Source organism: Gobio gobio, assembly GCF_949357685.1.
Source record: "Gobio gobio genome assembly, chromosome: 1".
Lineage (NCBI taxonomy): Eukaryota > Metazoa > Chordata > Actinopteri > Cypriniformes > Gobionidae > Gobio > Gobio gobio.
The window spans coordinates 53,296,443-53,321,212 of NC_137097.1; the positions used below are offsets into that span (position 1 = coordinate 53,296,443).

The 24,770-nt window shown below is 43.8% G+C and overlaps 1 protein-coding gene across 2 annotated transcripts; it reads right to left on the reverse strand.

Moving 5' to 3' along the window:
- Nucleotides 1-1,088: 1,088 nt before the first annotated feature.
- LOC307127627 (uncharacterized protein) lies at nucleotides 1,089-21,971 on the reverse strand. Of its 2 annotated transcripts, none has more exons than XM_079819004.1 (7): nucleotides 21,881-21,971; nucleotides 3,812-3,835; nucleotides 3,059-3,376; nucleotides 2,642-2,929; nucleotides 2,098-2,418; nucleotides 1,871-2,008; nucleotides 1,089-1,771 (listed from the first exon to the last, which is right to left on the reverse strand). In XM_079819004.1, the coding sequence occupies exons 1-7, from the start codon at nucleotides 21,954-21,956 to the stop codon at nucleotides 1,515-1,517; spliced, it is 1,422 nt and encodes a 473-aa protein (XP_079675130.1). In that variant the 5' UTR covers nucleotides 21,957-21,971; the 3' UTR covers nucleotides 1,089-1,514. The 2 variants fall into 2 exon arrangements, with proteins under 2 accessions (XP_079675130.1, XP_079675131.1); XM_079819005.1 differs by lacking the exon at nucleotides 21,881-21,971 and adding an exon at nucleotides 20,491-20,678.
- Nucleotides 21,972-24,770: the final 2,799 nt, after the last annotated feature.

The following is a 24,770-nucleotide window of genomic DNA, read 5'->3' on the forward strand; positions in this document are numbered from 1 at the left end:
GCGAGATCGGTGTGCGTGATTGAGAATGAACGTCACCTGCGAGGCACACCAGTCTCGAGTCCTCTCATGAGGGAGCACGGAGACATAAAAGGATGAGCGACTCAAATGATGGATGAGAGAGGACCAGGCCTGGATTTTAATTTGTGTTTTATTTATGTTTTGTTATGTGTGTGCGGCAGTCGTCCGTGAGGGGCTGCCGCTTTTACTTTCACTTTGTTTGTATTATTTAATTAAAAGTATGTTTATTGTTCGCCGGTTCCCGCCTCCTTCTTCCCACACGAACAAACATCATTACAACTATATAAAGAGAAAGAAATCAGGAGGGAACAGGTGAGAGAAATCAAACACTAATCAGATAACAAGGGGGAGGGATCAGACAGAGACACGAGCACATTGCCCAAAACAACAATGTTCAGGCGGCACGGGCAGAGCAGGGCACCAGGGTGGCGCGGGCAGAGCAGGGACCACCAGAACAGTCACGGAGGAAGCATTCCTTCTCCTCCTCCGCTTCGAGAATACCGGAACAGGGTCCACCAGAACAGGGACCACCGGAACAGGGACCACCGGAACAGGGACCACCGGAACAGGGACCACCGGAACAGTCACGGATGGCCCCTTCCTTCTCCTCCTCCGCTTAGAGACCACCGGAGTTGGGTCCACCAGAACTGGGACCATCGGAACTGGGACCACCTCCCTGGCAGCTCGCTCCTGCTGGCGAGCGAGACCCTCCACCATCGCCTCAAAGGTACCCCCATCATATATACTCCTGAGCAGCCAGTCCATGGGCTCATCGGGTGCATAATTAAAAAGGTCCATAAGAGGCCCTTCCTTGAGCTTTAGGCCCTCCGCCGCTCTAATGAATTTAGCCGCAAACCTCCTCAAATCAGCCCCTTGTTGACGGAGGGAAACTAAGGCCTAAAAATGAAAAATTATCTCATAGTGGGGGCAGGAGACAGTGGAGGCTGGCGGGTGAGGCGAAATCTTCTGCTGAGTCCTCGGCATGGTTAATGTAGGCGTCTCTCATCAGGGCAGCTACAGCTGTGATTACTCCTACCAAACCGGGACTATAAAGTCGCCTTCAAGTAATACTGTTAAAGTCACTGTGGGTGAGTGTGTTTAATCTGGTCTCATTGCCTACATCATATAAATGCATTGCATGAAAGTGCATTGTTTTTTCAAAACAATCCTTATTAATAAAAATACATTGTTACAGTAAGACTAAATATGTTCTATTAAGTTCCCTTTCACCTTTTATTATACAGTATGTGATCATAAGACAGCCTGATATCACTGGGAAATCACTTGCACCACTGGGTACAATAAACAAAATATAGTCCTATCAGTTGGAACATGTGCAGCAGGCTGTGATGAACACTAAAGCCCCAGAATGGATGGACTGTATTAGCATCACTCATATTTAGCACAAAAGCTTTGCAAGATTGTAGTCCTCTGTTGTCTCGCTGTTCAATCATCTGTTTGGAGCCTCATTAATTATAGTATTTTGGGTTCACTCATTATTCATCACTTTCATAAATGTTATCATCAAATTTGTCTACCACAGTTTTATTCTCCATAACATTCATATTGACATAGTCCTCTTCATCCGTGTCCACAATGACATGTTCAGAATGGTCAGAGTCTATATTAATATAGTCCTGCTCAGAATCATCATGATCCATGTTTTCATCAAATTGTGCATTTTCATAATCAGCCTCATCATCATCTTCATTTTTGTTGTCATGAGATCCACCTGCATACGCATTAGCTGCACCTAGAGACATTGCCGAGATGAAGGGACATACATTAATAATTAAAGGAATTGATAATAAAGATGGGTAACTATAACTATTTTTATGAAATGCTTCAATACCTTTTTTAAAAGAGCACTTAAAATGAGTTTCCTTATTCCTTTGCTTTTGTCTTCTCTTGACCAGGAGGATGATTAGGAGGACAGACGATAAGAGCAGCACAGCTGACACCAAAGCACCAATGACAGGAAGCAGGGAGGCTGAGACAGACACATGTTTTTGAGTTAAACTTACATTACCAGAAGTCCAGCTTGTTTTTAGACTCACTAGATTCATTACACATGAATACCTGTGATAGTAATGACCAGCAATTCAGAGGCAGATGAACGGAAGGTGCGTGAGGACAAACTGACTTCATAAACACAGCTGTAGTTTCCCTCGTGTGAATAATCTGCCTCAGGAAAAGAGAAGGAGGCAGAGAGATTGTCAGCTGACTGAATGCGGGTAATATTTGATTCCCTAAACAGGTAGAAGGATCCTCCAGGATACTGAGATTCAGTGGAACAGATGATAGTGAAACTGTGGCCCCTGGTGATCAATGGCCCTTGAGGCCCCAAGTCAAACCCTCCATCAGGAGCAATGCGGGGAATGTTGGGCTGCTGCAAGTGCACTAGAAAACAAAAATAATACACAAAGCATTAAATTCAAGCAGTTTTAAACAAATAAAAAAGTCTTCAAAAACTGCATCTTCTCAGGATAAAAATTTAATTCACAGTTGATTTACAAATCAACAGCAAAAAAACAAAACAAAAAAAAATCAATGCAGATGGAATTCACTTTCATGCAATGCATTTATATGATGTAGGCAATGAGACCAGATTAAACACACTCACCCACAGTGACTTTAACAGTATTACTTGAAGGCGACTTTATAGTGCCGGTTTGGTAGGAGTAATCACAGCTGTAGATGCCCTGATGAGAGACGCCTACATTATCAAGGTTGAAAGTCACACTTGATCCATGTGTCTGGGAGGATATAGCTGGTCTGTTTATGAAGAGGTGGAATTCAGCATTAGCATTGCATCTTGATTTAGGTGTTGTGCATCTGAACTGAATGTTTTCTCCAGGAGAAACGACTGCATGTGTGGAGATCAGGGAAAGAGTGGGCTTCTGCAGGTCACCTGCAAAATACACATTAATCTATTTAAAATGGCATAAGATGTGATGAAAATCATGAAATACATGAATCTTGTAATTTCTATTGCTCACTTCTCCCAAAATAATGTCAAGATTCAAAAGATTTGACTTACCTGAACAAACAACACCAGCATCTTTACCATGATTACAGTTGTTAGTTCCCAGTCCACTGTGTGAACATTGTGTGAGGGCTCCTTCACCTCCTGAACATCCAACATCATCCAGCCAGATCGATCCACTGCCTCGACCAAAGGAGGCACTTTGAGGTCCACTGATGGCTGAGCCACACTGTAACTGTCTGCACACCACAGCAGCATCCTTCATGTCCCAGTCATCATCACACACGGTTCCCCACGTGCCATTATGACGGATCTCCACTCTTCCACAGCATGAATCAGACCCACTGACCAATCTTATGTCTGGTAGCTTGTCTTAAAAATGTAAGTACAATGTAATTAAAAACAAATTTGTATTTGTATATATTCCATGTGTTTGACATTGTTATGAGCGAAGCAACCAACTTTGACCAATCTTATGCCTGATAAAATATAAAAATGTAAGTATGTGATTAAATATATGTTGTAAGTATTTGTATATTGGATGTGTTTGACATTGTTATGAGCCAAGAACCAAATGTGCATAGCCCCTTTGCTTTCTCTCGTTTTTTGAAAAATATAATTATCATGTGGGGCCAAACACCATAGGTTTACATTGTTTTTAATCACTTTGGTATTCTTTTCATCACAAGCAAAACTGCAAATACAATGCCATTTTGGATCTGGGGAAATATATATATTATGGATCAATTCACATCTTACAACATGCTAAACTTGCAAACTTGCAAAAACTTACAGCCTGTTACTTACCAGTTCCAGAAGTTAGAGCACTGGCTGTTGAGATGAAAAACAGCAACTTTTAAAAACATTGTAGACTTACAATATTATGATTTACATTAACATCACCATCACTAAACTTCCGACAGTTCTTTCAATCTTTATGTAAAAAACATTTTAGTTTGTAAGAGCGTGATTATATACACAACAAGGCTGTGAAAATAATGACATGACACTGATAACATGAGTTTTTCTTCGTGTTTGGGGGTTAAAATATGTCTTTTTTGCAGGGTTGCCTGCTAAAATTTGCATTCCCGGTGCTAAATATCACATAATTGGGGTTGCTTCAACCCGGAGTGTGCATGAGGTGTATCCTTCGCTGCTGCAGATAACCCACAATTCTTTGTGTCGCCATTAACAACCGTCATGTTTTTTAAATATTATTTGAAAAAATGGCGCCGCCGGCAGATATACTTGCAAGCGAAGATGTGGTGTTTAAACTTAAGTAGTTTCAAGCTTGTTTTTGTTTTTAAGCTGTATTACCTCAAATAGATAGTTGTGGTAAACAGGATTATAAGTTTAGTGATTTTTAAACGTTCAGAACAGTAGCCTACTTTGCTGTCAAGGCAAGAAACATTTCATAGTCATTTTCAAGTTATAAATAATTTCATTCATATAACTGGTGTGAGAGCGCAACTCCACTGTGAACGTGTTGGCATAGCAATGTGATACTTTACCTGCCTGTGTGTCTCGTTTAATTCTGATTAAGGACACTCCGTATACCCCATCCTTCACAGGATGTGTCCTCCAGAGGATGCAGTCTTCAAAATTAAATGAAATGAGACACAGCTAATGTGTGTGCTATATATGAGTCTGCTACAGCTGCAAGAGACTTGTGCTTCCCCTGTATGTGTTATGCTCTGGTTAGTTGTTGCGTGTTCTTATTGGCTCATGGTTTGATTGTTCACAGGTGTTCCTTGTTTAGTGATTAGTCCTTGTGTATAAATAGCAGAGATGTATAAAGTACTAGAGACACATACTTGAGTAAAAGAAAAAGTTCCTTATCAAAAAAGTGACTTGAGTAGAAGTTGAAGTGCTCTTTAAAGGTGGGGTAGGTAAGTCTGATGTAAAACACTTTTGTCCAAATTTCTTTATATTATGTCTTTATATGTCAATACATAATTAAAATTTAAGTACTCTGAAAAAGAGAGTATAAAAATCGAGTGACTCTAGACTTTTTACTCTGCAATAAACACCGCTCATTATTTTCGTTCGGGCCGAATCAAGTGATTGGCTTGGGCGACTGTCACTCTCTCTCGCTACCATGGCTACCGCCGCTTTTGCTCCAGGATCTGCCCACATGCGTGCGCCCCACTGTTGCCAAGTCGGGCTACTTCAAACACTGTTGCCGCGGGCTGTTTTTCATGTCCGCGGGTTGAAGCGACCCCAATTATGTGATGTTTTGCCCCGGGATTTGCGAATTTTAGCAGGCATCCCTACCAAAAAAAACACATATTTACCCCCCAAATTCGATTTTTACCGGAGAAACACGATCGGGCTTGTTTTGGGCTAGTTTTGAGTAGCAATTGGGCGGATTTTGTTGTGAAAACCTGGCAACCCTGGCGCACCCGTTTGAGTTCAAGAGGCTGTATTTCAGCTGGACAGGTAATCTTTCATTTTGATTATACATTTTTTTGGTTTATGTTTTCATGAAGCATGTCTCACTAGCACACGTAGCTGCCTAATATAGCTAACATAACATTACTTAGCATAAAGTTACAATGTTATACACTTAGCGAGCCATTAGTAGAGATGATAAATACTCAGTATGCTTAGCTCAAGTTGATCGCTGTCGTGTTGAATTTCGCAAAATGTAACTTTAGATAACAAAATGCATGTGTAAAAGCTAGTACACCGCATCCAGGAACTTTTTTTAGAACTAAGTTAGCTTTAGCTACTACCCTCTGTCTAAACTCTTTTACCATGTTCACCGGGAACTTTACCTGCACGTTTATTTCGGCCCTTGGTTTGTTTTTATATACTCTACCAATGTTTTTATCTTGTATCTGTGTGTGTCATAGACAGTGTTGTGTGTGTGTATTTTAAACTTTGCCAGTATCGTTATTCTAGCTTGAGAGTGAGTACTAAAATACATCTTATTTGTTTATATTCATAATGATAAAGTTAGATTTTTTTATTACATGTGATTCTGACATGATGTCACTACATGCACTTCTATGGAAGGATATCGCGGACAATTTTCAAAAGGAATTGCAAATGGTATTTGCAATTGCGTTTTCAATTTGTGGACGCATAATATGTGACACAATCCAAACGCAATTGCAAATCGCGCATTACCATTTGCATTTTCGTTTAGGCAAACGCACAACGACTGCCAAATTTCAAATGGAAAAGCAAAGTCTGTTTGCAATTGCATTTCCAATGTCTTGCAAGTTATGACCCTGCCATTTTGGAATAGCAATAGAAAATCACCTATTTGCTCTTTCATTTCCTTCGTGTCCTGCCACAACCTGCACAAAATTCAAATGGAATCGCAATCCCCTTTGCGTTTGCATTTCCGATGCCTAACACAGTCAACTGTCAATCAGGCTTGAGGGCGGGGTTTATTGATGTAGTCGGAAAGTAGGCCACGCCCTCAAGTGGTAGAAAACCAAGGACTTTTTCATCATTATTCATTCCTAAGAACATGGGGAGAAATATCCAATGTGTCTATTTAGCAAAAACAACAAAAAAGTCATAAAACTACTGTGTAGTTTTTTGCACTTCAAACAAAGCCAAATACCTGGAAATAGACTATTTATCACCTGCCAACCAAACAAAAAGAAACCAAAAGAAGACTGCTCTGGTTGCAAGCAAATTGTCAAGAAGCAATTAAGATAGGGATGCTTTAACCGTTGACCAAAAGTAAGAATTTTGACAGATTAATATACAGTTAAACGGTTTAAAATGTGTATATATATTTATTTATTTATTTTTTTAAGGTTTTTATTTTTATTTAATTTTTTTGCTGCATGGTTAAAGCAAAATATGCAAAATTCGGTTTAAAAATCAGTTCAATATATAATATAGGCCTATAATCTTTTAAAATAGGCCTATCCTTTTATTGAACCTGGGGCAAAAAGAAATTTTGAAAGATTTCACCAGCTGGTACTTTCGGTTTTGCCGCGGAGATCCTTGTGATAAATAAATGTGTTGTATTTATGATAATCCGTGTAGATTTCAGTTGACGAAAATAAATAATAAAAGCGTGATAAGTCACGAAAGACAACTGAATTACTGACAGGATTCTGTGCGCGTGTTCCGAGCGCAACACGGACAAGCGTGCCCAAACGGCCAAATAAACACAGAAATAGGCTATATCAAAATGCCAAGTCGAGTATTCACATAAACACAGTAGATGTGCACTGTGTGCGTGCACTGCACACACACAAATTTATAACCGGACCTCAAAGTGAAAAATTTTAAATTAATCTGATGAGAAAAAAATGCCGGTTCTTTAGATTCAATCTGATTTAGTAGTTTTTCGTTTTGTCATCTTAATGTATTAATTATTTAGAATAAGTGAGAAATAGGCTATTTAGTATTTATTTATTTTATGCTTTTTATTTATATTACTTTATTATATATTATTTCAGTTTTTCTCTGTTGTCAGAAACGCTGCAGGTGCGTGAAAATTTGTGTGAATCCAGGTTCTGTTGTTGAGCTGTTCTGTCAAATCTGTTAAATGTCAAAATAAAGATACAAATATAGTTCAATGAATAGGAATAGGCTACATATGATGAAAATAATAATGTTGAATAAAATGAAATGAAGAAGAAAATCAGATCATCAGAGGAGGTAGGCTACGAAACGAACATGAACTGCGATTGAATGTCACTAATGTAGTTTTCTTTTCTTTTTTGATCGCTTGGCTCTTGAGCACAGAATCGTATGGACAACACACAACTCACATCATGTCAAGTTTCTATAGATTTTCTGATTTTAACTCATCATGATAATTTACTGTGTCGGGTGCAATATGATGATATTCGTCTGATATAGGCTATAGCCTACCGAATGCATTTCTGGTTGCAGGTGAACATACAATCAGTTCTGCATTTTGACTTTGTTTGAACTAAAGAGTTTAAACTTGTTTTTTATTACAAAAATAGCCAAATCCCCCGTTTTCCACCACTTGAGGGCGTGGCCTACTTTCTGACTACATCAATACCCCAAAACCCCGCCCTCAAGCCTGATTGACAGTTGACTGTGTTAGGCATCGGAAATGCAAACGCAAAGGGGATTGCGATTCCATTTGAATTTTGTGCAGGTTGTGGCAGGACACGAAGGAAATGAAAGAGCAAATAGGTGATTTTCTATTGCTATTCCAAAATGGCAGGGTCATAACTTGCAAGACATTGGAAATGCAATTGCAAACAGACTTTGCTTTTCCATTTGAAATTTGGCAGTCGTTGTGCGTTTGCCTAAACGAAAATGCAAATGGTAATGCGCGATTTGCAATTGCGTTTGGATTGTGTCACATATTATGCGTCCACAAATTGAAAACGCAATTGCAAATACCATTTGCAATTCCTTTTGAAAATTGTCCGCGATATCCTTCCATACACTTCTTCTCCGCTCGTCTCAGGAAAATAATGCGTCTTTCAGCTGAGCTGATCGTGGTCGGCGTGGCGCGTTCATGTGTTTTGGGGGCGTGGCTTTGGAAAGAGCCCAGAAGGGAGAAGGTGGAGTGAATGGAAATATTTTTTAAACAAATTTGGATTTTTTTTTTTTAACCAAATCCTACCTACCCTACCTTTAAGCACCACACTTAAGTAGAAATACTAAAGTATTCAACATTTTTTGTACTTAAGTATTGCAAGTAGTTTATTTTAAAATGTACTACTCAAGTACTGAAAGTAAAAGTACAAGTATTGTTATGTAGTTATTAAAGAAAGTAGTCAAAAGTTTGAACATCATATTGTTTTTATTATTTCAAATGATTAAGCTAAAGGACAATCACAATGTTGGTAGGTAATTTTTCTACATATTGTCATATAAATAACCTGAAAATACTGTAGTTCATTAAGATTAAATCTTACTATAACCACTCTTACTAAAAAAAAAATGGGGTAAGCACACTTATATTCTCATTTCAAGAGGTGTTCTGAGTAAATGATTTGTTTGTAACACTTTACAATATGGTTTGATTTGTTAACATTACATTAGTTAATGTATTAGACTAATAACTAACATGAACTAACCATGATCAATACATTTGTTACTGTATTTGTTAATCTTAGTTAATAAAAATACAGCTGTTCATTGTTTGTATATGTTACTTCACAGTGCACATTAACTATGTAAACAAATAGAGAGCAATTTGAGCGCAAGACGCTCGTGTTGTTTTAGAGACAGTGAATGCGCGCTCTGTCTCTCTCTCGCACTCTTGCGCGCGCTCTCTCTCTCTCTCTCTCTCTCATGCGCGGTAATGTGGGTTTGGAATGGAATGATTCGTAACATTTTTATAATTGTAACGAGTAACGATGCAGCACATACAAAAAATGTCGGAGTAAAAGTATTAAACTCATCGAAAATAGGTACTGAAGTAAAAGTGGAAGTAGGAGAAAAAAATAATACTCTAGTAAAGTACAGATACTGCCTTTTAGTACTTAAGTACAGTAGTGAAGTAGTTCTACTTCGTTACTATACATCTCTGATAAATAGCCCTCATGTTAACATTGTATCTTGTCTAGCTGTGTTCCCTGTTACTGCTGTTCTGTTTTATGGTCATAGTCAAGTCAAGTTAAGTTAAGCTTAGCCAAGTCTAGGGCTGCAGCTATCGATTCTTTTTGTAATCGATTAATCTAGCACTTAATCGATCGATTAATCGGATAAAAAAAAATCTGTGTTTTTAAACAACCAAAACAAATAATGCATAACGAAAATGAAGAGGAAAAGCAATTTAATTTATTAATATGCACAACAGGTTTCATGCTGTAATCTAGCCCTGACATCAAAGTAAATATATTTTATGTAGATTTCTACACCTGCAGCATTTACCATTAGGCTACTAACAAATAATATATTATTTCTGGGTTGAGCCTATTTGCTATGGTAACATAGCAACCTGTGTGTGTGTGTGTGTGCGCGTGAGGCTTCATTGCAGTTTGGTACGGCATACATACATTAATTTTCAATAGAACGCTGCATTTGGCTTGCATCACTTGCATAGCGGTGCATTTTAGGTGAAGCATCCGTTCGAAAAATCGCGTCACAAAATCCCGGTGTATACAGTGAATGCTGAAATTATTGTTGCGTGGCAACATAAAAGTTTAAGCATATGTGATGCATTGCCACGATTGGTCTGACTGACGCGAGAGGAGGGTGCATGCGTGTGTGTGTGTGTTACTGATTTTCTACTATTACAGTTGGAATTTTTCATTTCTTTGTGATTTTAAAATACTTGAAGGAAACGGTTCACTTTCAGCAGTTATTGTCTATGGGGCAGATTTATGTTTGTTGTACATCAGATATAGATCATAGACCGTAAAAAAATATGGACGACGCGACTTCATTGACTTCCGTTGACCATAGTTGAAGCTTTCATAGGCCCGCTCACGGCGCTGACATCTTGGGACCGAGTCTGCGCAGTAGCGATCTCGGGACCGGAGTTGCGCAGTAGAGAACAGGAAGTAGAGGCGCGATTATCAAAAGCCCGCCCACACTCTCGCAGATGCAGAATAATTAATTGTGTTGGTGTGAAATAAAAAGTTATGGGAATGTAGAAATTAAAGCTTAAGCTCCAATCTCCTCCCAAAAATCCCGAAAAAAGTCCGTTAGTGCCTCAGTGACAACTTCACTCAAAGCCGTCAATCTCAGCTGTCAATCATGACGTCACACCCCCCGTTTTTATAGCATCAAATAACTCTCTAAAACTAAACTTATTTAAAAAACGAACACTTGAAACGAAATTATCGTATTATAAAAACTGCCTAAAATGACAGAAACCATCTTTAGGAAACAATTATTTGAAGTGTAATTTAATTGTTTAGTGTGTCTCGCTCTCCATTCAAATACATGGAGAGGCGGGGTTTAGGAGCTATACTGGGACCGGCCACCGGGGGGCGATCGAGGCGCGGAAGCTTCAATTTCTGACAGGAGCACTACAGGCTTGATACAGATACATTAACACAGTAGTAGACCTACATTACATTTATTTGGATGCATTAATGAGAGAGTGATTGTGTGTGTGGATTACTCATTCCGTCTCTATTCATTATGAAGCTGTCGTTTGTAATTACTTCAAAGGTATTCAAATATATGCCTATAACGGTTGAGTTGAGTTTCTAAGCTACTTTAGTGACTTTACTTTAGTCACAGGACGGTTGACACTGCGTTTCTGCGCTGCTCTCCGCGCGCGATCTTCACGCGAAAAGAGGTCTGCCTTCAGGGCGCGCGCTCGTTGTCAAAGACCCGACACGGCTCAACTCTCCGTGTCACAGAAAAAAGCTGAGCACTGAACGGATAAGTTTTCCGTATTGTTGTTTTTGAATAGTGCACAATCGCTTCAATGTTCAAACTGGCAAGGCTTTAAAAGCATTTACTTGACAAATTTTATGAGGACGAAAGTGAAAGCGATCTGGCTTCGGGGCTTGCGCGCGCCGTGTGTGTGTGTGTGTGTGGCAGCTATAAGAACGGTAATCAACTTACAGAAACTGTGTAAAACATGCAGTTACTATAGTGATTCTGGGCATCTAGAATCTAAACTAAATTCAAAATGTATCACGTGCTATGGTGTGCTTCCTGAACATTGAACAGCGGTCCCTGTGAATCAGATCCCTGCGCATATGGTGCGCGTCATAGGAATTTAACGAGGCTTCGAGGCAGAATTTTTGCCTCAAGGAATTTTTGTAATCGAGTTAATCGAGTAACAGCCAAGTCCTTTTTTGTTTTGTTAACATATTTTGTTTAATAAACTGCACATGGGTTCAACTGAAACTCGCCTTCAATAGACTTCATGACAGGTGACTGTGAGCTGCATTACACGCAGGACTAAAATGGTTGCTAACAAAGATATCTCTTGCGTTCATTTTGTTTTGTCTTGAAAAACAAAGACAATTTAATGGTCGTCATAGGAGAAGTCACACAGAACTGTGCGCCACATCTTTGACTGACAGAGTTTTGTCTGAGGTCAAATTTTATTGCAAGAGGTCATTAATCATCAACATGTCAAACGACCAAAGACTACAGATTTTAGGATCAGAATCTTTTAGGATTTTCAAATTTAGTCTCTAAACATACAGCCAAAAACATACAGTGTGAACCCGGGTTATGGAGTGAGACAACTGCCTTGTGTTGTGTGTGTGAAGTTTGTAGTCAGGAGGCACATCTTTCAGGGTTGCTCATCGCATGCCAATAGTGGACGAGAAGGGACAAAGGAATAGTGTCTGCACAAACTTGTGGACATACAGGGGGTGGTAATGAAAAATGCCTACTGTCAATCATTCCAGTGCAAGTAAAATCAGCCAAAGGAGACAAACTAATTTAAAACATGCTTTTCTGGATCCTGGTAGTTCAGCTATATTTTGCTCAGAGCAGCTGATGAATGAACTGAATATTAGAGGGAAACATATTTTTTTTTTCTTTCTGCGCGCTATGGGACAAGAGCAGTCTGTGTCGTGTAATGTTGTTACTGGTTTAGGCCAATGCTATCTCACGACCAATTCGTACCTATTTTACGAGGTGGCTAATTCGTACAAATTTGTACGTTTTGTCTAAACCGCAGTGACGGGTAGGTTTAGGGGCGGGGTTTGAGGTAGGTCATTCGTACGAATTCATACGAATTCAACATTATGAAGCTGCAGACTCGGACCCTGCTGCATCTACAGTCCCGCACCCAGAGTCCCGCATTTTCGAGACAGCGCCTCCTGCTGTTCGGAAGATAGTATAACACCTGCACACAGAGTCCTGCATTCTCAGACTCCGGATGCAATATAACGGTCTCGCTTCTTTTAAAGTTTTCCAAATAAATTCACACAAAATAATAACAAAATAACATTTGCGTTCCCTGCTCAGTGCATGTGCCAAAAAACACACTGTGTTCTCTGACTAACAAATTACCCAGTAGTTATTTTTTGAGTGTGGGTGGTAGGGTAGCCTAATTGAAAGAAAATTACTGATGGAAGAGATACAATTACAGATTGAACTATCTTATTATTAATATTAATATTGTGTGATTATTATATTGCCTCAATGTTTTTTTAATTCAAATTCCAATGTTTCTTTCAATTCAACCTATGCTAATGGTCTAATTAACATACTATGCTAACATTACAAACGTCTCGGTTACGTATGGTAACCCTCGTTCCCTGAAGGAGGGAACGGAGATGTACGTCGGTAATACCGACGAATTGGGATCACTTCAGAGAGCCCCTATCAGCTTCGAGAACTTAAGAACAGGCCAATGAACAATTGGCGTGCGAGATTTGCATCTCGCGCTCCGCCCCGCGCCGCGGGTATAAACAGGAAGCGAGAGCACCGCACTGACGTCATTCACTTCGGAGCCGAACCGGCGTTTGAAGTTTACAGACTGCTTCCTGTTTATTCAGCGAAGAGAATTCTACAAGAACAAAAGAGAGAAGAGGATCGTGTGCTGGTGTGACGGCGCTTTCCAGCGGGACCGCGAACTCAAAGCTGCGAGGAACAACTGCTGTTATCACAGCAAGAGAGCTTGTTGGTATCGGTGGGCGTTCCTTCTGAGTGCAAACACAGGCTGCACTATCCCCTGTGTGTTGCCGTGGTTTCCCTGGGTGCTTCAGCACTCTCTTAAAAGAGCGTTTCCTCACAAAAAGAGCAACACGGGTGTGACACTGCGTCTTTTTCAAGATGTCATTCCACCCGTGCGTTTCTGGATGCGGTCGTTCCCTCTCGCCCGCTGACGGCCACACTCACTGCATCACGTGCCTGGGCTTCCAGCACGCTGAGGCAGCGTTTGTGAATAGCTCGTGTTCTCACTGCGGGAACATGACTATTGCGGTGCTTAGGTCGAGACTCACCTACCTCCGGGAAGGCGGAGTCCCCCTCCCCATACCTCGATCTAGAGCTATCCCTAACCAGGATAGACCTACTTCGACGGATGGCCGGGGTGACCTGAGGATAACGTTCAGGACAAACCCGCCTAGTGTCCCTACGCAGGTCCCTGAACCCTCTCAAGCACCGCTGCCGGTGGCGCCACCGGAAGAGATCGCTGGTCCCGCCCACGGGCGCCCAGTCATCTCTTTCGGAGCGCCCGCGGACGAGCAGATGTCGATCGCAGCATCGGAGGGGGAGTTCCAGTCCTCAGAGGATGAGGATTCAGCTGTACTGCCTCCCTCTGGGAGAGTGGCAACGGTTGAGTCGGACCCTGAGTTGACGGCTATGCTTTCCCGGGCCGCCGAAAAGGTCGGGCTTGTGTGGAACCCTCCACCACGTCCCGAACCTTCTAGGTTGGATGATTGGTTCCTGGGGGGGGGTCGCGCTGGTTCTCAGCGTCCCGCCCCAGTGCCATTCTTCCCGGAGGTGCATGAGGAGCTTTCCAGGTCGTGGACGACACCCTTCAGTGCCAGAAACAGACCTGGAGGCTCCTCCCTCCTCACTACCCTTGACGGTGGACAGGCCAAGGGTTACGAGAGGATCCCGCCAGTCGGACGCGCCGTCGCGATGCAGCTGCGTCCGGCGACCGCCTCCGAGTGGCGTGGTGATCCTCGTCTCCCGTCCAAAGCCTGTAGGTTTTCGTCCAGTCTAACTGCGAAGGCCTACAGGTCCTGCGGACAGACCGCGTCTGCCTTGCATGCCATGGCGTTGCTTCAGGTGCACCAAGCCCAGGCACTCATGGACATGCACGAGGGTAGGTCTGACCCAGAGCTCCTCCGGGAGCTCCGGGCGGCGACGGACCTCGCCCTCCGGGCGACGAAAGTTACCGCCCGTTCCGTGGGTCAGGCGATGTCCACCTTAGTGGTCCAGGAACGGCATCTCTGGCTCAACCTGGCCGACATGAGGGAGACTGACAAGAACCGGTTCCTGGACTCCCCCATATCGTCGGCCGGGTTGTTCGGCGACGCGGTCGAAAATTTCGCCCAGCAATTCTCGGCCGCCCAGAAGCAGACGGAGGCCATCAAACACATCCTGCACCGGCGGCCCGCTGCTGCCTCCACCCAGCCGCCGGCTGCAGCACCTCCGCCTGCCCGTCGCCGAGGACGTCCTCCTGCGGCCGCCCCCGCTCCCGCCCCAGCCCAGAGGCAGCCTTCCACCGGCCGTGGGCGTGGAGCCGGTCGCGGGAAGAACGTCCAGCCCGCTCAGGCCGCTGCCAAGCCAGGTGGCAAGCGCCGTCGGAAGAGACCCTGAGACGGGCCGCCCAGAGATGGAGGAAACTGCTCTTCAGGAGATGGCTGCAGCACCACTCCTTCCCCCGGTGGAGGGCCGGGGGAACCCCATTTTTCTTTCTGTTCCGCCACTGGCCCCAGTGCCAGTGGCACCCAAATTCTCAATAAAAGAGCAGTTTCTAACATCTCTGGGTGCCAAGAGAGCGCGTCTGGCGGTATGCGACGCTACCATGCCTCGTACCCCTCAGACACCTCTCTCCTCGCCAACAGGGGGCGTCGGTTGTGCGGACGCACACAAAGTGCCTCCCCACGCTCGCCCGTCCCCTCAGCGGATGCAGGTCGTGTGTCAGACCCAGACCCCTGCACGGACCACTCCCATGTCGTCCTGGGGCCCCTGCGTTCCGCTGCGCTGCCCCGCTCCGGGTACGTCCGTCATGCCGATGATCCTGCTTGCTCGGTCTCTGGGGGCCTGGCTAGCGCTCCCCAGCCCGTCTCGCTGGATCATCCGCACCATCAGACTCGGCTATGCGATTCAGTTCGCCCGCCGTCCCCAGAAGTTCAGGGGTGTCCACTTCACTTCTATACCGAAGGAGGGCGCCCCCGTGCTTCAGGCGGAGATCGCTGTCCTATTGGCGAAGGACGCGATAGAGCCGGTCCCTCCAGCCGATATGAAGTCCGGGTTCTACAGCCCGTACTTCATTGTACCCAAGAAAGGTGGCGGGTTACGACCGATCCTGGACCTGCGTTACCTGAACTGCTCCCTCCACAGGATGCCGTTCCGAATGATAACCCAGAAACGCATCTTCAGATGCATCCGTCCCCAGGATTGGTTTGCAGCGATCGACCTGAAGGACGCATACTTTCATGTCTCGATTCTCCCTCGACACAGACCGTTTCTACGCTTTGCTTTCGACGGACGGGCATACCAGTACAAAGTCCTACCCTTCGGGTTGTCCCTGTCGCCCCGTGTCTTCACGAAAGTCGCGGAGGCGGCCATTGCTCCAATGAGAGAGCGTGGTGTTCGCATCCTCAACTATCTCGACGACTGGCTGATTCTTGCCCAGTCGCGGGAGCAGTTGTGCGAACACAGGGACATGGTGCTCCGGCACCTCAGCCAGTTGGGTCTTCGGGTCAACTGGGAAAAGAGCAAACTCTGTCCCGTACAGAGGATCTCTTTTCTCGGGATGGAGATCGACTCGGTCGCCATGACTGCGCGCCTCACAGAGGAGCGCGTCCAGTCGGTGCTGAGCTGCTTGAGTACGCTCAAACGCAGTACAGCGGTTCCACTGAAACATTTTCAGAGGCTCCTGGGGCATATGGCAGCAGCAGCCGCAGTAACGCCGCTAGGGCTGCTCCATATGAGACCGCTTCAGCACTGGCTACACGACCGAGTCCCGAGATGGGCGTGGCACAGCGGGTCCCTCCGTGTCCAAGTGACGCCGAGATGCCGCCAAACCCTCACCCCGTGGTCGGACCCTTCGTTTCTACGGGCAGGAGTGCCTCTAGAACAAGTGTCCAGGCATCATGTTGTCTCCACGGATGCCTCACCCACGGGTTGGGGTGCCACGTACAACGGGCTTGCAGTATCGGGTCTGTGGACGGGGCCCCAACTGCAATGGCATATCAATTGCCTAGAGTTGCTGGCAGTTCGTCTTGCTCTCAGCCGCCTCAAAGGGTCGCTCAAAGACAAGCACGTTCTGGTCCGGACGGACAGCACGACGGCCGTTGCGTACATCAACAAACAACGTGGTCTACGCTCCCGCCGTTTGTCCCAACTCGCCCGCCATCTCCTCCTGTGGAGTCAGAAGCATCTGAGGTCCCTTCGTGCTATCCACATTCCGGGCCTGCTCAACCGTGCGGCCGACGAGCTGTCGCGTTTGCCAGTGCTTCCCGGAGAGTGGCGACTCCACCCCCAGGTGGTCCAGCTGATTTGGAGTCGTTTTGGGGCCGCACAGATCGATCTGTTTGCCGCCCACGACACGACCCACTGCCAGTTGTTCTATTCCCTGTCCGAGGGGACCCTCGGCACGGATGCACTGGCACACAGCTGGCCCCGACTCTGTGCAAGGTCAGGGAGGACGAGGAGCAACTCCTCTTGGTAGCTCCGTACTGGCCCAACAGGACGTGGTTCCCGGAACTAGTGCTCCTCGCGACAGCACCTCCTTGGCCCATTCCTCTGAGGCAGGACCTTCTGTCTCAGAGACGGGGCACCCTATGGCACCCGCGTCCAGACCTCTGGAAACTCCATGTCTGGTCCCTGGACGGGACGCGGAGCTTCTAGGTGACCTACCGCAAGCGGTAGTCGACACCATCGCTTCCGCCAGAGCCCCCTCTACGAGACGGCTTTATGCGTTGAAGTGGAACCTGTTCGTCGACTGGTGCTCTTCTCACCAAGAAGACCCCCGGAAATGTTCGATCGGATCTGTGCTATCTTTTCTTGGGACAATCTTTTTATCTCATTAATGGTGAGTCCTTAGGCAAGCATGATCTGATCGTCAGGTTCCTAAGGGGAGCGAGGAGACTAAATCCTCCTCGCCCTTCTTCTATACCCTCTTGGGACTTGACTCTGGTGCTGACCGCACTTCAGAGGGCGCCCTTTGAGCCTTTACAGTCAGTAGAGCTTAAGATCTTGTCTCTAAAGACAATACTCCTGATTGCATTGGCCTCAGTTAAGAGGGTAGGGGACCTGCAGGCATTTTCGGTTGACGAATCGTGCCTGGAATTCGGGCCGGGTGATTCTCAGGTGATCCTGAGACCCCGGCCTGGATATGTGCCCCAGGTTCCCACTACTCCCTTCCGGGACCAAGTGGTGAGCCTGCAAGCGCTGCCTTCGGAGGAGGCAGACCCAGCCCTAGCTTTGCTCTGTCCCGTCCGTGCTCTCCGGACTTACGTGGACAGAACGCAAAGCTTCAGGACCTCAGAGCAGCTCTTCGTCTGTTACGGAGGACAGCAGAAGGGAAAGGCTGTCTCCAAGCAGAGGATGGCCCACTGGATAGTGGATGCCATCGTCTTGGCGTATGAATCCCAAGACGTGCCCTGCCCGCTCGGGGTTAGAGCGCACTCCACCAGGGGTGTTGCTTCTTCCTGGGCGCTGGCTCGTGGCGCCTCGCTGACAGACATTTGTAGAGCTGCGGGCTGGGCGACACCCAACACGTTCGCTAGATTTTATAGCCTGCGTGTAGAGCCGGTGGCTTCTCGTGTGCTCGCTTCCCATAGTCAGCTTCACTGAAGTACCCGTTCTAGTGTCGGCTTGCTGCGCCATTCCCTTTCCCTGAAACGGATACGTGCGCTTATTTCTCCAGTCGAGTTCCCCAGGATTGGCGAACCCTGTTGAGTCCTCCGCACCCCTCGGCAGTCGGATGTTGCGGAGCGTCCGACGCCAGGTCTGGCACTCGTATGCATTGGTGGAACTTGTGTCAGGCTGGGTTCCGTATGTCGTGACCCCTACGGCGGTCCCATACGTGTATCTTCCACGGTACAGCTCCCTACGGCGAGCTTGTGTCTTTCCCTTGGCAGAGTTCTCTGCCGTCTCAGTACGGTGTCGTCCCCCGCCTGCATTAGGCCGGGGCCTCCCCTGGGACTCCGTATGATGTGCTGCCCACGGCCAGCCCATACGTGTTTCTCCACATGGTAACTCCCTCCGGGCATGATGTGGCTCCCGCAGCGTCCTTCGGGCACGCTTTCCCAGCGTTATCCAATCAAGTCTGCTGAATGGGTCTTGCAGAACAGCAGTATGACTCTTCTAGCGTGAATCTTCCCGCCCGCTTCAGAACGGGGTCTGAGGGGCTCTCGCTGGGCGCTGGAAGTGGTAGTAACTGTGGCGTTTTCCATAGGGATCCCAATTCGTCGGTTATTACCGACGTACGTCGTAGTGACCGACTGAAAGGGAACGTCTCGGTTACGTATGGTAACCCTCGTTCCCTGAAGGAGGGAACGGAGACGTACGTCCCGTCGCCACAGTTCCTTCCATCACTGCTTGGCCGGTCTCTGGTTCGGCTCCTCAGTGAAAAACGTCAGTGCGGTGCTCTCGCTTCCTGTTTATACCCGCGGGCGCGGGGCGGAGTGCGAGATGCAAATCTCGCACGCCAATTGTTCATTGGCCTGTTCTCGAAGCTGATAGGGGCTCTCTGAAGTGATCCCAATTCGTCGGTTATTACCGACGTACGTCTCCGTTCCCTCCTTCAGGGAACGAGGGTTACCATACGTAACCGAGACGTTTTATTTAGAGACACCATTGTTAGTTCCCAACATGCTTTGCATATGGCTGGAAATAGAGAGTTAATATTGAAATTAAGTGTTATTTTATGTGTTTTTGAGTGAAGGGAAACATCTGTAAATATTTAATGTTTGGTTATGTTTGACATTTGAAAGAGTTTCTGTTATGTTGAAGTTTTGACCGTTACCATTGTGCAGAAGAGTAGAGCTTATGGTAAGGTTGTGATGTAAATACCTGCAAGTATTATTATTATTATGAAGCATGTTTCTTTGTTCAATGAGAAATAACTTTTCTAATGCTCGTGCAATAACAAGTTTGTTTCTGCTTGCGCTAGCAGTAAACAGTCTATGTATAAACAGGTCATTTCCATTTAATATAATTTATAACCTATTTTTTAAAGTCAACTTAAATTAAAAAAGCACTTTCCACTAATAATATTAAATTCATCATGTGCCATAGACTAAATAATTTAGGAATTTTTACTTAATTTATTTGGGTAAATTTCACTAAAAAAAACCAACCTTAAAATCTACTCAAATATAATGCGTGTAATATTGTTACCATAATTTTTTTAAGCAGATAGCATGTGATATTTTTTACAGTGTATGTTTTAATCTGGACTACAACATGCCCCAGATATTGACTTACTATGTTCTGATTCTTTATTATTCAGTCACTTCACAATAAGGCTCCATTATTTAACATAAGTTAATTAATTAGCTAATATAAACTGACAATGAAAAATACTTCTAAAGCATTTATTAATCTTAGTTCATGTGGACAGATAATTGTCATGAAGCATTTACAAGTTATTTAGAGCAGTTAAGTTGTGGATGAATGTCTTTTCAAAATCAATCATGTCAACTCAAATGTAACTATAATCAGTTGTTTTCAAGTTACTTTCTATTATTAGCCACGAGTTTCAGTTCAGTTAAAAAAAAGTGAAAAGTTCAGAAAAATATGAGTTGGCAGAGCAACTAAAAAGATGTAATTTATTGCAAGACTTATAATCTTTAAGTAGACCGATTTATTAAGGATGAAATATTACATTGTGACATGCAGTAAGCCTACTATAAGAAGAATATTTTAATCTATGATTTAAAAAAAGTGCAAAAATTTTAATTTGTATTTACCCAATATCAAAATGAGAAGATAAGGTCTTGGCATTGCTGTCCTTGTGTTGTTTCAAAGTGCCAATGAATTTAAGAGGTTATTTCCTGGCTCATGAGAAGTGCTGATGGTGCTATGATAAGAACTGAAACTAACAGTCCATGTGTGTTAGGAAGTGATCTGTCCATCAGGAACTGGTATGTCTGTGCCCCTAAAGGAGACGCAACACAAATAATATTGGTAATTGGTGTTTAAAGTTTAAAGTTTAAAATATATAGGCCCATATATTGATAATATTGGTGTGACCGTTGCAGTTCCCTTTCAGTCCAAGTATAGGTCAATCAGTCACTCCCGCAGTGTTGCCAGATTGGGTTGACGATTTTCAGCCCCAAAAGCTCATCAAAACCCGCCCACTCCAAGAAAAAACTGCCAAAATACTGTAATATAACTTTTCCATGTCAACCAAGGTTGATAAGCAAAATTTGAATCTCTTTCAAACTAAATAATGATGACAAAATAAAAAAGAAACCAATTTACCAAGAAAACGGATCAAATGCATTAAAGAGAATTAAGAGAATTTGACTAAAATGTCCAGGCGGAAACTTTCAAAATTGCAATCAAGAAATGAAACAACGACTTTAACCCTCAGAAAAACACATGCATCATTTCTAATGTCAGTAAGAATAAGCACTGTAAGGGAAAAAAGTGCCCAATATAAGTGATCAGAATAAGCAACGTGATTAGCAGACATTTCACACACGTTAATGCACACACCACATCCAAAAATGTGTAATTAATTAATACTGTATGATAATCCAACAACAACGCGCCTACCTTTGTGTTGCGCTTTAACTTCATAGAGAACTACAGTACGTCTTTCGTGAAGTAACGCACTTAGCAAAGTCAAAACTGATTAGCTGTTGATTCAAACCTCTTTCAGCAGCTACCGGCAGAGTGCAGTCTAGATGGTTTAAAAGTTGCAGATGTCCTGATCAGTGCACATGATGTTGGACAGGAGTCAGATCATCGATTTTAATTCATTAGTAATCCAACTCTCCCACTCTTTACTGTAGTCAAATGTCGCTGTAGATTTAGCAGCACATTACTGTAAAAACCTACAGAACAATACTGCATTTTTATATTACAGTAAAATACTGTAATCTGCATTGCATTCTGGGTAATGTTGTATGAGTGGGAACATTTTACTGTATATTTTAGTGTGAATACTATCATTAAAATACTAGTAACGCATTAAAGCAATGTAAAGTCAGACTAATAGATTAATAGACAATTTGTAGCAAAATAGTTTTGAAATTACAATTATTGGTAAATGACTTTAAAATGAACACGCAAACTTTTTGGAACTTTGGCTTATTAACTGTATTCCCCAGAGTTAGATAAGTCCATACATACCATTCTCATCTCCGTGCGTGCCATAACTATGTCTGACGTTTTTTTTTTTTAAAAGTTTAAGCATTAAGTTTAGCATTCTGTGTGACCAAATAACACTGAATTGGCAGTAAACTTTCAGAGAATAGTTCTGTTCTCAGAAGACAAAGTTAACACATAAAGCTGTGAAGCAGATTTGAGGAAGTAAGCTGAAACTTAAACCATCATTATGCAGAGTACAAGCAAATAATGCAAATTTTTGTTTAAGCTATATGTTATTTTAAATGAAGTCAGAGTCAAGTTGATCTTCATGATCATCATCCATATCTACAATCTCATAGTCATCATCAGCATTCTCTTCACTTTGGTCTCTATGGAGCACATCTGCATATAAACTGCAGGATACAATGTACGTTGCTTTACTATGGTGGTAAGATGTTTAACCACTGACATTTGCAGGACATCATATAAATCCTCACCTTTTGAACAGGGACATATTTATACAATTATATGTTATAAATATAGAATTAGCAGTATAGAAATATGAACAGTACACTGTAAAAAAATTCCAGGATTTCACAATATGTAACTGAAATATTTCACAGTAAATTACATTATTATCACTTCACAGGCTTTAAGTGTGATATTCACAATATAATGGCGTAATGATAAAATACTGTGAAAATAATGCAGGGCCGTTACAGGAAACTAATTTTCGCGCTGCGTCATTTGAGCTCTCTCGTTTCCTCCGTGGTCTCATACAGATTCAGCAGCAGCAATTTTTTTAATTTTTATTAAGCATAAAGAAACTGAACAGTGAACGGAATTCGAGGTCTAATTCTGGTTGGGAAATAATCCTTTTGGGACTATTTGCAAACAATATTTGCATTCATTTAGATTAGATTAGATTAGATTAGATTCAACTTTATTGTCATTACACAAGTACAAGTACAAGGCAACGAAATGCAGTTTAGGTCTAACCAGAAGTGCAATAGCAGCAAGTGCAGGATATATACAATGGTTGCGTAAGTGCAGGACATAAAAATGTTCTGAATATATATAAATATGTATAAGTAGAGAGATGGTTATTACTATAAGTAGAACTGAATTTACAGATGAATATATACAGTGAATAAATATACAGATGGCTATTACTATAAACAGAATTTACAGGTGAATATGTACTATGAATAAATATACAGATGGCTATTACTATAAACAGAATTTACAGGTGAATATGTACTATGAATAAATATACAGACGGTTATTACTTGAACAGAATTTTACAGTTAGAGGTATACAATAATATGTTAGGCTAATATGAGGAATATAGCAGTGGATTAAGTTAGTACAATAAATTATGGACAGAGCTATCCGAAAGAAAGTGTAAAAGTGCAGTGGAAGTGGTTGCATATTCCAGTTAGAAGTACGGTGCAAAATGCAAATGTAAACATTGTTACTGTAAATACAGTCGGCAGTGCAGATGAGCATAATCCAGTTACGGTATGGTGGTGCAGAATGCATAAGTAAACAGTTGTTACTGTAATAAACAGTCGGTAGTGCAAATAACAAAGTGAAGGAAGATGTGAGGTAGGAGAGTTATCAGTTTATGAGGGAAGTGGATCAACGGGGGTTTGAGTTCAATAAAGAGACAGCTCTGGGGAAAAAACTGTTCTTTAGTCTGCTGGTCCTGGTCCGGTGGATCCTGAAACGCCTGCCGGAGGGCAGGAGAGAAAACAGTCTGTGGGCTGGGTGAGAGGAGTCCTTGAGGATGCTGCGAGCTCGATGCAGACAGCGTTTCCTCTGGATGTGTTCGATGGCAGGCAGTGGAGTCCCTGTGATGCGCTGGGCAGTTTTCACCACCCGCTGCAGTGCCTTGCGCTCCGCAACAGAGCAGCTCCCATACCATACTGCCACACAGTTGGTCAGGATGCTTTCTATTGCGCAGCGGTAGAAGTTCACCAGGATAGCCGAGGAGAGCTGATTCTTCCTCAGTGTCCTCAGGAAGAAGAGGCACTGGTGAGCCTTCTTGACCAGGCTGGAGGTGTTGGTCGTCCACGACATGTCCGCCGAGATGTGGATCCCCAGGAACTTGAAACTGGAGACACGCTCAACAGCCATTCCATTGATGTGGATGGTGTCGTGTGTGCCTCTTGACTCCTTCCTGAAGTCCACGATGAGCTCCTTCGTTTTGGTGGTGTTGAGGAGCAGGTTATTATCAGCGCACCATGTGGCCAGGTTCTGGATCTCCTCCCTATAGGCAGTCTCATCGTTGTTGTTGATGAGACCAATCACCGTAGTGTCGTCCGCAAACTTGACGATGGAATTAGTTCCATACACAGGCTTGCAGTCGGAGGTGAAGAGGGAGTAGAGAAACGGACTTAGCACACAGCCCTGTGGTACACCAGTGTTAAGAGTGATGGATGTGGAGCAGGTGGATCCTGATCGAACATTCTGGGGTCTGTCAGTTAGGAAGTCCAAAATCCAGTTGCACATTGAAGTGTTGATGCCCAGGTCTCCAAGTTTGGCAATTAACTTGGATGGGATGACAGTGTTGAATGCGGAGCTGAAGTCAACAAACAGCATGCGTGCATAAGTGTTTTTACTGTCCAGATGGGTGAGCACAGAGTGCAGTGCCATGGAAACGGCATCCTCTGTGCTCCTATTGCTGCGGTAGGCAAACGTTCTAAGGTTACGTATGTAACCTCTGTTCCCTGAGAACAGGGAACGAACGCTGCGTCTAGCTGACGCTATGGGGGAACGCCTCCAGCGTCACAGGTGTCTGAAGCTACTATCGAATCACGTCAATCCTATTGACCGACGACAACCCATGACGTCATCACTATGCGACCCGGAAGTATATAAGGGCGCTGTGCCAACACATACACATCTTCTCGTCTGAAGGGACTGTGTG

What these genes read in the sequence shown, in the direction of transcription:
- LOC307127627 (XM_079819004.1), bottom strand. Translation starts at nt 21,956, where the DNA reads ATGCTAAACTTAATGCTTAAACTTTTAAAAAAAAAAAACGTCAGACAT. An exon ending in TGCTGGTGTTGTTTGTTCAG is followed by an intron (nt 2,930 to 3,058) that starts GTAAGTCAAATC and finishes TGTATTTTGCAG; the next exon opens with GTGACCTGCAGAAGCCCACT. An exon ending in TAAGTGCTCTTTTAAAAAAG is followed by an intron (nt 1,772 to 1,870) that starts GTATTGAAGCAT and finishes CAATGTCTCTAG; the next exon opens with GTGCAGCTAATGCGTATGCA.